Source organism: Neolamprologus brichardi, chromosome 22, assembly GCF_056152115.1.
Source record: "Neolamprologus brichardi isolate AB-2024 chromosome 22, ASM5615211v1, whole genome shotgun sequence".
Classification (NCBI taxonomy): domain Eukaryota; kingdom Metazoa; phylum Chordata; class Actinopteri; order Cichliformes; family Cichlidae; genus Neolamprologus; species Neolamprologus brichardi.
Genome location: NC_142124.1, coordinates 2,721,210 through 2,733,926, shown reverse-complemented (window position 1 = coordinate 2,733,926; position 12,717 = coordinate 2,721,210). Strand labels below are relative to the sequence as shown.

Genomic DNA, 12,717 nt, shown 5'->3' with positions numbered 1-12,717 from the left:
TGTCAAGGCAACAGCTGTCTGTATCTTTGTCGTTTTATCTTCAGTTTAACTCTGTTAGCCTCATGATCAGCTCACTGATGAGTAACCTGAAAACTCGAGACACTAGAAAGGAATGTGGGTTTATCTCCCACATGTTGTTGTATAACAATGATCACGACCACGTGTCCTTCCGTGTGACTCAATTGACAAGTTTAAAGCAAGCGACAACCTCGGGGGCTGAAACAGAAGCAGCAAAGGCTGCAGTTCCTCTGACGGCCATTTGAAGTATTTCTGTAGACCTCCAGGTTAAAATCAGGGGCGTCCTCGGGAGCTGGAAAAGGAAGCAAACGTAGAAGTTCTGCAGTTCCTCCAGAGTCCTCTGTGTGTGTTGTTAGGGGAAACTTCAAAACCAGAGTTTTCAGTGGTTAACTTTACATTGGAAACATTCTCGTCCTTCCCTTTTAGTGACTAACTGTGAGTTCGTATGTGTGTTTATTGAGTTGTCCCTTAGTTTTACTTGAGCTTTATGTTTTGGTTTCATTTTTACTTGTTTTTTGCCTGAAAATGTGTGTGTGTTACTATTAATGTGTAACAAGGAAGTCAAGAACCTTCATTACATGAGGCTCAGAGAAAATACTCCAAAGGACAAATATGGACGGAAACTCAGTGCTCTGTGCTGACCGATGGAAATCTCCACTGCTCTGTCCATCAGAGCAGAAATGATCTTTGTGTTTCCCCTTCCTCTCCACCTGCAGCTGCTCCTCCAGTCTGCATGGCAACCAGGCTGAAGCTCCGTCCCATTTACAAGCAAACACCTTCTTAATCCTTCACGTCGCTGCTTTCTTGTAAAGTTGCCAAAATGTTTGAGTGTTTTTATCTTGTAAAGTTACACAGTGCAAAACTGTAAATGCAGAAATCACCTGTATTATCACACAGTGACTTTCAGTGGTACAAAAGCTGAAACTGAAAGGTAAATGGCCTGTATTTGTATAGCGCTTTTACTAGTCCCGCCTAGGGACCCCAAAGCGCTTTACACACCCAGTCATCCACCCATTCACTCTCACATTCACACACTGGTGGAGGCAGCTACAGTTGTAGCCACAGCTGCCCTGGGGCAGACTGACAGAAGCGAGGCTGCCATATCACGCCATCGGCCCTTCTGGCCAACACCAGTAGGCGGTAGGTGAAGTGTCTTGCCCAAGGACACAACGACCGAGACTGTCCGAGCCGGGGCTCGAACCGGCAACCTTCCGATTACAAGGCGAACTCCCAACTCTTGAGCCACGATCGCCGAAAGGCGATTGAGCCTCAGGAACAGTGAGTTTGAGGTAATGGCAACACAAAGCTTGATATCTTGATCCGCTGCAGGAACACTTGCTTTTGTTTTCTGCTCTCCAAGCAAAGTCTGCCAGCAGGTAAACATGCATGCAGAGTGTGCATGATGCCGCTGTGTGTACAGACAGGAAGCACGAGGTTTACAGTACTAAACATCTACTGCAGATTCATCTATGTGCAACAGTCTGTGGAGATCAGTGCAATACTCATGAAATCCCCTCTTGCTGTGGAACATAGAAGAGCTCCTGCACTCTTTGCATTAAACCTGATTTTTTTGTGACAATAATTGTTTAACAGTTCATGAGTAACAGTTAATAATTCAAACGCACTGTGAGATTTCTACATTTACGAGTGTTATTTCTCATTTTTTACATCTCACTACACGTCGCCTCTCGTCTCCTGCTGACGGCTCGTTTGTTTGTTTGAGGGTTTAATATTTAACTCGGTCACGCACGTCTATTTCTAACCAGCTGACTACCCTCCCGTCAGATCACAGGTCCAGTAACTGAGTACTGACCTGAGAAAACTGATAGGTGTCATCAAGCCTGCGCAGAGTCTCACTTGAAGCCGGACAACGCTCAGAGACTGATGGTCTGTCCATCTGTTGGCGTGCGCCTTTGAAGCTTGTCGTCTTCCGGATTCATCTTCTGCATTTTGCTTTTCGTGGACTTGAACAGAGATGGGACCTCGAACAGGAGGTAAGAACATCTCGCTTTACTTTCCAAACTCTGAACATGTGAGACAAAAGAGCAGAGACCCGACAGGAGCCGTAACTCTCAGCAACGTCACAAACAAGATGCAAGAGATAAAAAAAGTTGTAAGAAAGTCAAAGTTTAGAGTTTATTTATTTCTTTATTTTTAGTTTCAGAGCTGTTCGTAATAAGTCAACAGTTTATCCCACATGAGCTGCTTTTCCATCAGATGCTCCTGCATGTGTCACTGATGCAGCTTGTGTGGTTAATTCTTATTATAACCTTTAAAAATAATGTTTCTTTTACATTTTTATCACGTGAAAAAGAATCGTCTTGTTATGACCACATGTACTGATGGAAACTGACTTCTCACATTTACTTCACTACACGAGGAAGACAGTAAATTATTATCCTGCAGAGGAAGAACTGTGATGATTCAAAGGCAACCGTTTCCCTCATGAAGCAAATAAATGCACTTTATTGTTTGACTGTCGTTTTCGTATCCGGGTGAATCTTCGCCGAGTCAGCCGTTCTTAATAAAACAACCTAACCGTGGATCTGTGTGGTCGTGTGGAGACGCCACAAACACTCAGCCTGTAGCATCGTTTCTGTTCTGATACATTTATGAAAATAAATAAATAATAAAAAGTGACGCAGAGGTTTCAAAATCAGTTTTATCACAGATTGTTACATACGTGATCAAACGATGTTTGCTTCAACACATGAACAGTTTTACACCTCGAGTCATCAAAGACTGTGAGGGCGAGGGAGCAGAGCGTGCTGCGCTTTCTCACGCTCAGCTAATCGTGTAATGATTACGACCCCGGGCGTCACATGTCAGCGGTTTAACCTCTTCGCTCATAGCAACCTCAAGAAACGTTCTTCTATCTACTAAATGTTTTTTAATGTTACTGTTAATGTTAAACTGCTTCTCTGTTTAACTGCACCAGAGCAAACATGGCTTCAGTAGATTTATGTGCTGAAAAGGGAGAAAACGAATGAATCGCCGTTAAACTCGTCAGAAACTAAGACCTGGTCTGGCGTGAACGTGCAGCAGCAGCAGCGTCGTCGCGCCGCCTCGTCTCACAGCAGAAGGAACGACTCAGTCAGCACCATGAACTCAGCTCAGCTTATCTCTGCTATTGAAAGAAGCGCGGCTTCTTATCAAAGCGTGTTTGAACTGAATTGTTGGAAGTTAAATAAAGGAAGTCAAACACAGAAGTGGGTCAGCTTCAATCGTTATTATTGAAAACATGCAAGTCTCCATCTCATCACTTCAACACTTTCCTTCTGTCTGTGAGGGGAGACGCAGAAATACATCATATTATTACAATATGTATATTTTAATTCATTTAAAGGTGACTTATTGTGAATAATCCCACTCTCGCCTCTGTGTAATATCACACAGCTCTGACTCACAAAGATCAGCTGCTGTTCAGACCTGTTTGTGACCTGCAGATGATCCGAGCAGCGCCGGCCTAAATCGGCTCAGAGAGCAAAGAACTAAAATAACTTTATAAAATAAAATGAATCATGCAGAGCTGCTCTAGTCCATCAGAGCAGGAACTCAAGATGTTCATGTCAATATTCATTTGGTAAATAACTCAAATGTTTGAAATGTAAAATATCATCAACAGTATTAAGGTTACAGAAACTTCTCTGTCTCCAACAGTCACAGCATCCAAGGATGTGAAAGCTGTCACAGGTGGATGTGGCGGAGGTCGGGGAGAAGCCCGGATTAGAAGCTGCAGTGATGGACACATATACACCCGAGGACGAGTCGGTCTCCCCAGCACCTCCTCCTCCTCCTCCCTGGTGCTCTCCAACCCCAAATCTGGTAATAAAAATGCTCAACAACTGAATTAAGGAGCAGCTTTAGACCTCTACAGCGTTAGCGTCGTCTTTGCTTTTCCAAATATGGAAACCAAACTGCTTTTAGTCATAAAAATCTGCCAAATCCAACATGGAAAGTTACCCACTTGCATTAAATCTAAAATGTCTTTTACTTTTGTCTCAGTCCTCAAGAGACCAGTGAGCACAGAGGAGCTACAAGAACCAGGAGGACCCTACATCAGGAAAACCTTCACGGTAAATTCATTTTACACACTTCAGAGAGTTTTCTATGAAGCTGAGGGGAAAACTTGTAACATTTTTTTCACAGTACAAGAGAAAAATGAGCGAATGGGACACCTTCTTTCTTTAAAAGTGCTGTTCTATTATTTTAATGTGAACGTGTTTCAGAGATGATGGTGTTGGTGCTGGAGTGTAACAGGTGTCAGAAACGACTGACATGAATAAAACACTCGATGAGAACGACGACGTCTTTTTCTCACTTTCTGTGTAAAAGACTTTTGCACACTGCAGATAAATGTGTGACCGTCGTCTGTGTGTCTGCAGATTGTCGGTGATGCGGTGGGCTGGGGCTTTGTGGTCAGAGGAAACCGGCCGTGCCACATCCAGGCCGTGGAGCCTCAGGGTCCAGCTGCTCTCGCAGGGATGAAGGTAAGCGTGACAGGGCAGGTGGCTACAGGAGGAAGGCTGGTCACAACCGAAGCAGTTAGAAGTAGAGGAAGAAGCTACTGCTGATATTGTGCTGAAGAGATACCAACTGAAGCTGAACTAGGGCTGTACTGTTGTTTGTACCACAACACGGCAAAAAGCCAACTCTGTTAAGGAACTGATGTTGATTTCAGCAGAAACACTTGAAAAAGTTCTTACTTCCTGTCTCGTGTCCTGATCTGCAGGTTCGCCAGTTTGTGGTTTCAGTCAACGGCCTCAACGTTCTTGATCTGGACTACCGGATAGTCAGCTACCTGATCCTAACGGGACCCAGAACCGTGGTGATGGAAGTGATGGAAGAGGCTGAAAACTGAGATTAGAGTTACGTGACCTACGTGCGCCCTGCTCGAGTTTTTCCTCCTGCAAAGACGCAACAATGAAAGAGGAGAAGCGTTTGTTAGGAATTACACAGGAAGTCTTCTGTTTCTGTTGCTGAGCTGATGATGGGTGCGTTTGTTTTCAGAAGAAACACTTTTATATATTTGAAAGATGATTTTGTAAAATCTGAGTAGCTTCATCAGGATGAGTCAGGCTGCGATCCAGAGAGTTTATCAGCGACGTGCGATCGGATGAAGTGCTGAAATCTTTCTATTGAAACCTGTTCAGCTATGATATATTTGTTCATACATGCTCTGTGGATATTTTCTCCTGTGTAGCACACATGCTGCAGGGAATAGTCCTGATACTTTAAACTACTGGAAATAAAAAAGCTGCTGAATGCAGCGTGAGGAGGTGACACACATGGCAGCGTGGAATAGCTGCGCTGCTCCGACATCATCACAACAAGTTACTAGCAACAATGTGCTTTGTACTGTAGCAGCTCTTATATGATATCAACTAAATGCAGTAAGAATAACAGTGGAAAGGAGGAAACGTTGGCTGAACGTGTTTATTTTCAGGCGTTTTGAGACACGCCTGCACGCCGTCGACTTCAGTGACTCCTGACACGATGTTGACAACAGTTGTTTCTTCTTGTTGTGACAGGTTGGACTTTTAACCCCACGCGCCCCCTCACGTCCTCGTCCACACACAAATACATTACTTACACAGAAAAAAACACGCCTGGAAACTCTTCCTGCTCTTTAGCCCTTCGTTGTGTTTACCTTTCCATCCGCTCGTGTCTGATTCCCAGTAAAGAAGCTTCGTGAAGTAGATCAACTTAAACTCACTGACGGAGCGGCTGTAACTGCACTGCTTAGTTTCGAAGCCTCTCTAAAGTGTCTCTTATTCTTTCATCTTTTTATACCTGTTTTTATAACGTGCCTGTGAGAGTTGGTGGGATGTTCCTCCATTAATATGTAAAGCCTCTCGGCGGGCAGCACTCTGCTCTCTGCGGGAGGATCCTGGAGACTCGTGAGTCTTTTGGCTCCTCGTCGTTAGCGCCGTTTTCAGTTTGAAGGATCGTTGTTTAAAAGAGCAGCTGGAGATTTTATTGAGAAACTGAATTTTTAAAATGTTTCACTTTGTTTCCAACAAAAGAAATAATCAATATTTAATGTGTAACTGTATAATTTGTTTCAAACTACTGTTTCCTTTCTTTTATTTGTTCATGTTTAATTGCTTGTATTTCAGTTTTGTTGTGACTGTAAGGAAGCTTTAATTTTTAATGCTGAATACAAATAAAACCCTTCAGTGACAAAGACAGGCTCTCCTCTCTTTATAGTTATTAAAGCTCATTAGTTGAAAGACGTGTAACAGAAATGTAACAAAAAATGTTCTAAAAACTAACAACATCAGACAAATTGTATAAGACAACCAGATTAATACGAAGCAAAATAAACTGTCTGTTTCCAGTAACTTTCAATCAAACTAAAGTCATTGCAGATCATCTCATCCTCCCACTGATGGCTCGCATGTTTGCTCTGGTTTCTCTCACCATCACCAAACCCTCCGCGTTAACACTGACTAATAATTAACCGATCATCTCAAGAGTTTCTTGGTTAAATGTAAGTTAGTTCATAAAAACAGGCTTTAATGATCTCAGAGTTGCAGAATGTGCACGAAGACGTGATGTTACAGTCAACCAGGAGCAAAGTTCACTGTCTTCTGTTTACTTTTAACCCTTCATCCCTGCAGCTGCTGACAGGGCGAGTGTGAGAGCTTTGTTTCACCTTTTCAGCGTCACCTACGTGTCATTCTCTCCCCTGTCCTGCTCATCACTACCACAGCTTTTACTTCAGGTGTTGACGCCTCACTAATCGCAGATCTTTCTCTTCTTGTCATATTCATTCAAGAGTGGCATCTTATCTTAAACAGTTTGAGGGAGTTTCAGAAAAGTTTGTAGGAACACAAACACACAAGTCTGCCAACATGATGTAACACAGCTCTGGCTGTGAGCACAGGAGCATCTGCCCACTTTAAAAACTTTGTGAGAGGAAGATCATTCAGACGAACTTTGTCTTAAAGTAGCTAAAGCAGCTTATTTCATATAGAGGATGAATCGAAGGGCTCGTGACTTATGCAAAGCTACTTCAGAGCAGATAAACAATGACATGTATCATCAGGATGAGACTAAAAACTATTACCAGCCAGTAGAAAGGAAATAAACCTTAGTGATGATAATCAGGTCACAGAGACCTGTGGACAAAGTTAACGACTTCTACAGAAACCATCTGATGATGACAGAAACATTCACGGTTATAAACTGATGGCTTCTTAAACAGGCTGACATATTAAAACAAAACACTTGAACACTACAGGACATCAGACCAGCACAAGTCTCACCGAAGGCTCAGAAGCTACTCGAGTCGTTATCATTTAGGCAAAGCAAGTTTAATTCAACAACAAGGTGATTCAAAGTGCTTTACAGAGACATTAGAAACAACAACAAATAAAAAGCAGGATTTAAAATTGATTAAAACTAACTAACTAACTAACAAACAAAACAGTATATAAAATCAAAAATCAAAACAGTTAAAATCAGTAGTTAAAATTTAAGCTTAAAGTGCAGATTTGGTGCTTTATTCAAATGCAGCTGAGAACAGGTGAGTCTTCAACCTGGATTTAAATAAACTGAGTGTTTCAGCTGATCTGAGACTTTCTGGGAGTTTGTTCCAGATATAAGGAGCATAAAAGCTGAATGCAGCTTCTCCGTGTCTGGTTCTGACTCTGGGACCTGATAAAAGACCGGATCCAGATGACCTGAGCGATCTGGAAGGTTCATACTGGGTCAGGAGGTCACTGATGTATTTTGGTCCTAACTAGGGATGCAACGATACCAATTTTTTCAAACCGATACGATACCGATACTTGGATCTGAGTACTTGCCGATACAGAGCACAAAAAACGATACTTCTACCACACACACACACACACACACACACACACACACACACACAAATACAATTAATTGGAAGACAGGTTTTATTTATTCTCTGTCGATAAAAAATAAAATCTTAATAAAAATGACCACAAAAAAATTTCAAGTGAAAAATAAGCACTTCTGTTAAATTATTGCAGAGTCTCCACATTGTAATTTAACAAAATATCACTGAACTATTGGCACTGTCTCGAGCTTTCAGAATAATAAATAAACACTTCTGTTTGGAATAAAATAAATACAAATTAGGTTTGAGAATAAAATAAACGTTTAAATTATTGCAGAGTGTCCATATTGTAAACAAACAAACAAAATAATTATTATCAAATAAATAATAAAATATAAAAAATTATAAAATAAATAATAAATAAAATAATAATAGGCCCCCTAGTGGCCAATCTAAAAAACTACAACAGAAATGACAAGCCACCCTCTGATTAATGAAATAAGTTGGTATCGGTTCATGGTATTGGTTAACTTTTACGAGTATGAGTACACACACATTTTACAGTATCGGACCTGATACCAGTATCGGTATCGGTGCATCCCTAGTCCTAAACCATTCAGAGCTTTATAGACCAATTTAGAAACCAATATCTTCAAAAACTGCTCCCCACCATTACAGCTATGGTCATATCTAATATTTTAAATCTCATGAAAGAACCTGGCCAGGACGAGGCATAATATGATTGTTGTATAATAAATTCACTGTCACTATCAGGAAGGGCAGCGTAGTAATGCTGGAACAGAGTCACACTGGATCCCAGTCAAATAAACATCGGGATATGATTTCAGGATATTTTACTCTCACTCCCCTGGATCGTGTCAGACGTGCTGACAGCTGACAGCGGCAGTGCTAAAGTGGTGGATAGTATTGCACTTACAGCTGCGCGGCTCTGTTTCAAGCACGATCGTGGTTACTGTGATATCTACGCCTACAGCAGCATGTTGGACAGATGGAATAATAACGAGCTGCTAACACAGTGAGTGTGTGCAGGCCACAAGCTCAGATAGGAAAACTGGATGAGGAAGAACAGGAACACACAGAAGCAGCAGCTTCAACTTTGTTATTGTTGCTTTGGAACAATTAAAAACAGTCCAATCACATGGCTGTGATGTAAACAGACGGGAGAGATTAACTTTGAGTTATGTCTTTTGCACGAGCTTAAATCTAATCTAGCACATGATATTTACAGAAACAAATAAACATGACAAAAAACTGCCAAGACTTTGGTGCATTTTTAAAGATTTTGTTTTTTGCAAACTGATGAACATGTTTCTGTTGATGTCACATGACTCTAATGTTTCAATTTTAAGACAATAAAGGGTTTGAAAATGTGCTGTAGGGCAGCGTGATGTGTTGTTTTCTTTTAAATCAACCTGCTGTCCAAAGAGATGTTTGGTTACTAAATGAAATATTCTCAAAATCACATATATGCCTCCTGGCATCAAAACAGAGAATCTGTAAATAAGCTTCTCAGCAGCTATTTCTCATTTCTAAAGGTTAATTACTGTTTGCAAAGTGTTTGCAGGTCTCAGAGTAGATGCAGGTGCAGCTTTGCAATTGTGTGTGCTGTCTGTTGGACCGTGACCAGCCTCTACAGTAGCTGCAGCATCGAAAACAATCCTTGCAGTTCAAATCTTTAACTTTTAGGGAAGCTCAGAAAGTCTCAACAGAAGGACGGGCTTCCTGTGAAAAGCCAGAAGAGAATCCAGGATGTAAACGAGTCCTTCACACAGATGTTTGACTGGTTACAACTGAAGCTTTAAGTCAAACACAGACACAGACTGTAAATGTGTCTTTGAAGCTGCAAAAACTATGGATCACCTTTGTTGCACTGCCCCCTACTGGCAGAACCAAGATCCACCAAAAAGACTCTTTTTTTAATAGTTTATATATATATACTGTGAAACTATAAAGCATATTTATAGTTTATAGTTTGCATATTAATAGCTAATAGTAAACACTAATAAGAACAGATGCTCTAATCTGTAAATTATATTCTTTGAAGTGTTGTCGAATAGATTATGCAGAATCATTTCAAACACACTGCTGTCCCGTCGAGACTGATGATGTCTCCCTGTCATCCTTGCAGAGCCGTGTCACTGTGCTTCATGCAGCCCTCTGTGTCCTCGGTGGGGGAGCGCATCATTATTATTTTCCTTTCAGTCACAATCAAGACGTGTTGCGAGACTCTATCTGTGACTCTGCAGGTGAACGGGGTCACATTCTCAGCTTCAGCATGAGCAGAAATATAATTTGTGTTCATTTGAATCTCGTGGTTCAGTCGGTTCATTTATGAGCAGCCACAGGCCGCCGTCAGCTGAACCCTGTCGCATAATGAAGCCTTGGCTCGCTGGTTGATCAGTGCACACGGAGACTCTTTGCTTATATTCCCAACAAAGAGTTTGCTGGCACAACATGATCAGACTGAAATGTTGGCGTGAGAAATCAGCCACCAGACAGGGATGAGTCGTGACTTTGACAGCAAATATCTGCTTTTTAGATTATTTTTGTCACAAAGATGAAAAAGATGATGTTTAATGCACACGCCTAAATATAAATGTCACATATCACCACATGCTGTACTGTATTTGCACTAGTGCCTGTTCAGACTACAGTAAACTCTCCTGAGCTCGTCGGTGTGAGTGTAATCTGCTCTGAGGTGCACTGCACTCTAAAACTCCCATTGAAGAAAACTCAGTAAGACACACTGTTTATTCAAGCTGCTGTTTGAGAGCCGTGAAACTCAACATCTGAGGGGAAACACATTTTTCCTGTTAAATATTTATGATTATGATAATACAAGAGAGTCCAAAGACCTCAATCTCTACTGTTAAAAGCAACATGCTCGCCAAACAAAGCCGTAATATCCGAGGTACAAAAGAAACTTAACCCTCACCTTCAGCTCACAAAAGCTCACGATTCATTCAAAGATAGCAACACCTGCTCACTCAGTGCTCAAACTTCTATGTTGCTGTGAAATCCCAAAGATGACACGATGGGTGAAGAAATAAGGAGTTTAAAATGTAGGAAAAGGGAAACGTAGTCTCTGTTTCATTTTAATGCCAACAAAACATTTTTAAAGCCTTGACGTGTCACAGTCTCTAGCTTTTTGCTATTTCTTCTTTTATTCCAGTTTTGCAGGTTTTGATTATGTGTTTGTTGAATTTTCTGAGTTTCTCTTATTTTAGTGTTATGTAGGTCTTAGTTCTTTCATTTAAGTCTTTGGTTAGTGAGTTTAATTTATGGCTTTTGTAATGAGGAGTTTTGGTTTTTTGTGTTTGGTTCTTGCCTTTCATTACTGTTATTAGCTTAAGTAGTGGTTTCCCCAACCCAGCCTTAGGTTATACCCCAGTGTACTCCAAGTGCTGATCACAATGGATGAACTCTGAGTTGAGGTCAAGCAGGATTCTCTATAAACTATGAGGTTCACAGACAATCTTTACTAGGGCTGGGTTTTTATAATCGATTTATCGATTAAAATCGATTCTGACTTGGATAACGTAAAATCAATTCATTAAAATCCTGAATCGATTTTTTAATATAAATTTATTTTGTCCGAAATGCCAGAATCTCTGGTGAAATCTCACAAAATTTCAACAACCACCAAACAGCTAAGACAGTAAATGAGAGCAGGAACACGGCTTCTGCACAAAGACGTAAACACACAGCGCGACCCGCGGATCAGAATCAGCGAGATATGCCTTTCTCACGGTCGGGGCTGAACGCCGACAGGAACTAGATCTGATCTGTCTGCGCTTTGTGTTCCCTTTATGCGCCGATTCTAAAGCTGTTAGTTTGATGTCTCTCCAAACATTATTGACTGAACCAGCAGCAAAAGAAGATCCAAACTACGCTTCACATAAACATCGTCATGAATTCACTCTGACTTTTCCTGTTTTGCTTCGACCACGATGCACAGCTCTCTCTCTCTCTCTCTGTACTGTTTTCTTCATTATTCGCTTGCTTGTTACGCACAAGTCTACCGTTGTTTACAGGCTGTCGGCCGACTTTTTTTTTTCACTTTTGCATTCTTCCGAAAAGAAAACCTAATTTCTGTCGTTCAACACTGAACAAATTTAAACTTTTTAAAATTATACAAAAAGCAAAACGCTCAGCCGTGTCTGTAATAAAACCGCTGTAACTTCAGAGGTGATGTTCATAAGTTGATTAATGGTTTTCTTTCGTTTTTGATGTACTGCAGAATATTTTTATAAAATCCCAGAACAGGAAAATCACCTTCATGTTTTTCTGTTTTATCTTCAGCTACTTTGACACAAAGGCCTCTGCTGTGACGCTCACACCTTTGATAAAGTCTCCCGTGTGTCAGCTTCCTTTTTATAGATACAAAAATATGTAAATGTACTGATCTGAATTATAATATTTCTGACTGTCAAAATTTCCCAGATTCAAATCGAATCGAATTAAATTGAATCGTGGATCAAATCAATTCGGGACCTTGTGAATCGGAATTGAATCGATTCTAGAAATCAGTGACGATACCCAGCCCTAATCTGTACTGATAGTCAGGAGCAGGTGGAGGAATGAAAGTCGGTGGTTCAGCAATGCTTTTCTTGGTGTTCCTCCTTTTGTCTCTTTTACATGTTTAGACTTTGACTAGTTGTTGTTGCCTTGGTAAATTTTTCAATTTAAATTTTATTTATACAAATCTGTCAGGTTAGGGCTGCGTGCAGGCAGGAGTGGTGGTGAGGAGGACCCAAAGTGCAGATGCTCGGAGGCAAAAGTGTATTTCAAAACTCAGCTTTTATTGCTGGCAAACGTAACAAAAATCCAAATAAACTTACATGAGCAGGCAGCCAGACCACACA

At 41.0% G+C, this 12,717-nt stretch overlaps 1 protein-coding gene across 1 annotated transcript; it reads left to right on the top strand.

Annotated features, from left to right (window-relative positions):
• Positions 1-1,775: 1,775 nt before the first annotated feature.
• LOC118453584 (DEP domain-containing mTOR-interacting protein-like) lies at positions 1,776-6,197 on the top strand. Its single transcript, XM_087835383.1, has 5 exons — positions 1,776-2,012; positions 3,679-3,843; positions 4,024-4,094; positions 4,404-4,508; positions 4,751-6,197. The coding sequence occupies exons 1-5, from the start codon at positions 1,994-1,996 to the stop codon at positions 4,877-4,879; spliced, it is 489 nt and encodes a 162-aa protein (XP_087691509.1). The 5' UTR covers positions 1,776-1,993; the 3' UTR covers positions 4,880-6,197.
• Positions 6,198-12,717: the final 6,520 nt, after the last annotated feature.